Genomic DNA, 2,290 nt, shown 5'->3' with positions numbered 1-2,290 from the left:
GTTCCCAATGCGACGAGGGAAGAAATAGAAGAAGACAGGAATGTCTACAAGATTCACTTCCACCCGTGAGAGCCGCCAAGCAGTTGCGGCGCGAGTTCGTTGCTTATTGGCTGGTGCCTTAGTGGTGCACGGTAGTGTTCTTGCCTCGGCTTCATTTTACAAAAAAACCTGATCAATCCTTTACTACACCCACCCTGTCTGACCCTGTCTGAGGTACACCGCTCCCTTTACGTTAGCATCCAAACGCGAAGGACGCCAAGAGAGCATGGGGGATACCCGAGCATGGGGGTGGAACCCGAGTGGGACTGAACAAGTCGTCCAGCAACACCAGCTCGAGACAGCACTGCGTGGACTGGGCTCGATATGGTGGGTTTGGTTGGTTAGCCGTTTTCTTTGATAAATTCCTTTCTTGGCAACCGGCCGGACTGTGGGCAGGACGCGCAGTACGGCTCGACACGAAGCGGTTGCACCGGATAACCCCTCCACGGCAGCGAACAAGCATCGAGCGTCAGTAAGGGGGAGTTGACGTTCTTGAGAGGCGAGCCAAATGGCCCCGTATCTCCGTGTGATGACGTTAAAGAGGTCATAAGCCGACTGAGCGATTTTCTAGCAGCCGATGTGAGAAGACTTGACATCACGAACGCGAACGGTGATCAGGCAAAATGCATCGTTCCCAATGCGACGAGGGAAGATATAGAAGACGAAAGGGCTGTCTACAAGATTCACTTCCACCCGTGAGAGCCGCCCAGCAGTTGTGGTGACCCTGGTGGTCACTTAGTGGTGAACGGTAATGTTCCTTTCCTCACCTTCATTTTACAAAAAACCTGAGGTACACGGCTCCCTTGAGGTCAGCATCCGAATGCGCAGTACAGTTCGACATACCTACACGAGGCGGTTGCACCGGATAATTCCTCACTGCTGACATTTCATCCGAGCACGACGGCAGCGCCATACTGGCGACGCGCATCAGTTACCCAATTCGTCCAAGTCCAAGGATAACAAGAAGCTTGATGGTTGGATGCAGCCGAGTTGGACCTGGTGTATGGAGCTCCCGGTGCGTTGGCGGAAGGTTTATCGTTGTTGAAGAATTTGCCGCGCTCCGGAATCAAACCCTAACTCCCCGTCACCTGTAATAGTATCCAGCGCCGAGACTGGACTGTGGTCGGTCGTTCTCGCGCGAGTTACAGTATAAGAAGGCCCAATAGGGAGAAGGCTCAGTGGGGAGGAATGTTGTGGCTGATTTTTGTAGAAATAATTCTGGGATGAGGTGCACAGCCAGTGAGGCTGTCAGGGGAGCAGGGTGGGGGGCATTATCGAGTGTGGCGGTGCCATTTGCGGTGAACGGTCACTGGGCGGACCTGGTGCAGACGTTGCATCCGGTGATGGCCGGCGGCAACCGGCATGTGTTTGGCACACACGGGCTGCATGTTGCGTTCTTCGAGGGGCTGCTGCTGCTCTATGACCTTCCAGACAAGAAAGTGGGCTCCTTCGACATGATGCCAATGAAGACCATCACCGCTGACCAGCTGAGGGGCGCAATGGAGTCGGACCAACGTCTTACCTACGAGATGTTCAGAGCCGTGGCTGACTGTTTGGCCTCGATCCACGGCCTCGTAACCCGCCATCCCAAAACGTGTGGTGTGGATAAGAACTTGTGGCCGCGATTGCAACAGTGGGCGACTCATGTCCACCGCGTTCGGGGCAGGCAATGGCATGAGTATCCTTGCTCCTCTCCAATTAAGAAATTCAAGAAGATGCATTTCACCCCGCTGGCCGTCATTCGAATACCTCTGGAAAACGTGGAGACAGGTACACTTAAAACCTTTACCATTCCAGTCCATCGAGCATGCAAGGCCAGTGAGGTCACACCCAAGGGCGTAAAAGTCGCGCTAAAAGCTCTGAAAAAAGCGCCTCTGAATGAGGTCGTGGGCTTTCTACTGAAACGGCGCACTATCAACTGCGTCGCCCGAAGACATCCTGGTTTCGAACGAGGTCCCTTCGCTTTCGGGGACGACCATTCCAACGAAGTCGACCATTCCAACGAGGACGTTGGAAGTTTCGTTAATGTATTCAATAATGAGCACATTAACAACATACCTGGCTTCTTTAACAGCCACGCGAACATTTTCAATCATCCTAATGTGTTTGTGGATTATGACGAAAACGATTTCGAGAATTGATGAAAACGATTTCGAGAATTGATGAAAACGATTTCGAGAATTGATGAAAACGATTTCGAGAATTGATGAAAACGATTTCGAGAATTGATGAAGACTGTCTTGGGCAATCG

General features: G+C 52.2%; 1 protein-coding gene across 1 annotated transcript; it reads left to right on the top strand.

Annotated features, from left to right (window-relative positions):
• Nucleotides 1–1,262: 1,262 nt before the first annotated feature.
• GNI_077300 (hypothetical protein) lies at nt 1,263–2,180 on the top strand (the record flags this gene model as incomplete). The annotated part of the gene is made up of 1 exon (XM_011132218.1): nt 1,263–2,180. The coding sequence occupies one exon, from the start codon at nt 1,263–1,265 to the stop codon at nt 2,178–2,180; it is 918 nt and encodes a 305-aa protein (XP_011130520.1).
• Nucleotides 2,181–2,290: the final 110 nt, after the last annotated feature.

This window comes from Gregarina niphandrodes (genome assembly GCF_000223845.1).
Source record: "Gregarina niphandrodes unplaced genomic scaffold scaffold00013, whole genome shotgun sequence".
NCBI lineage: Eukaryota > Apicomplexa > Conoidasida > Eugregarinorida > Gregarinidae > Gregarina > Gregarina niphandrodes.
This window is presented reverse-complemented; position numbering and strand designations above follow the sequence as displayed.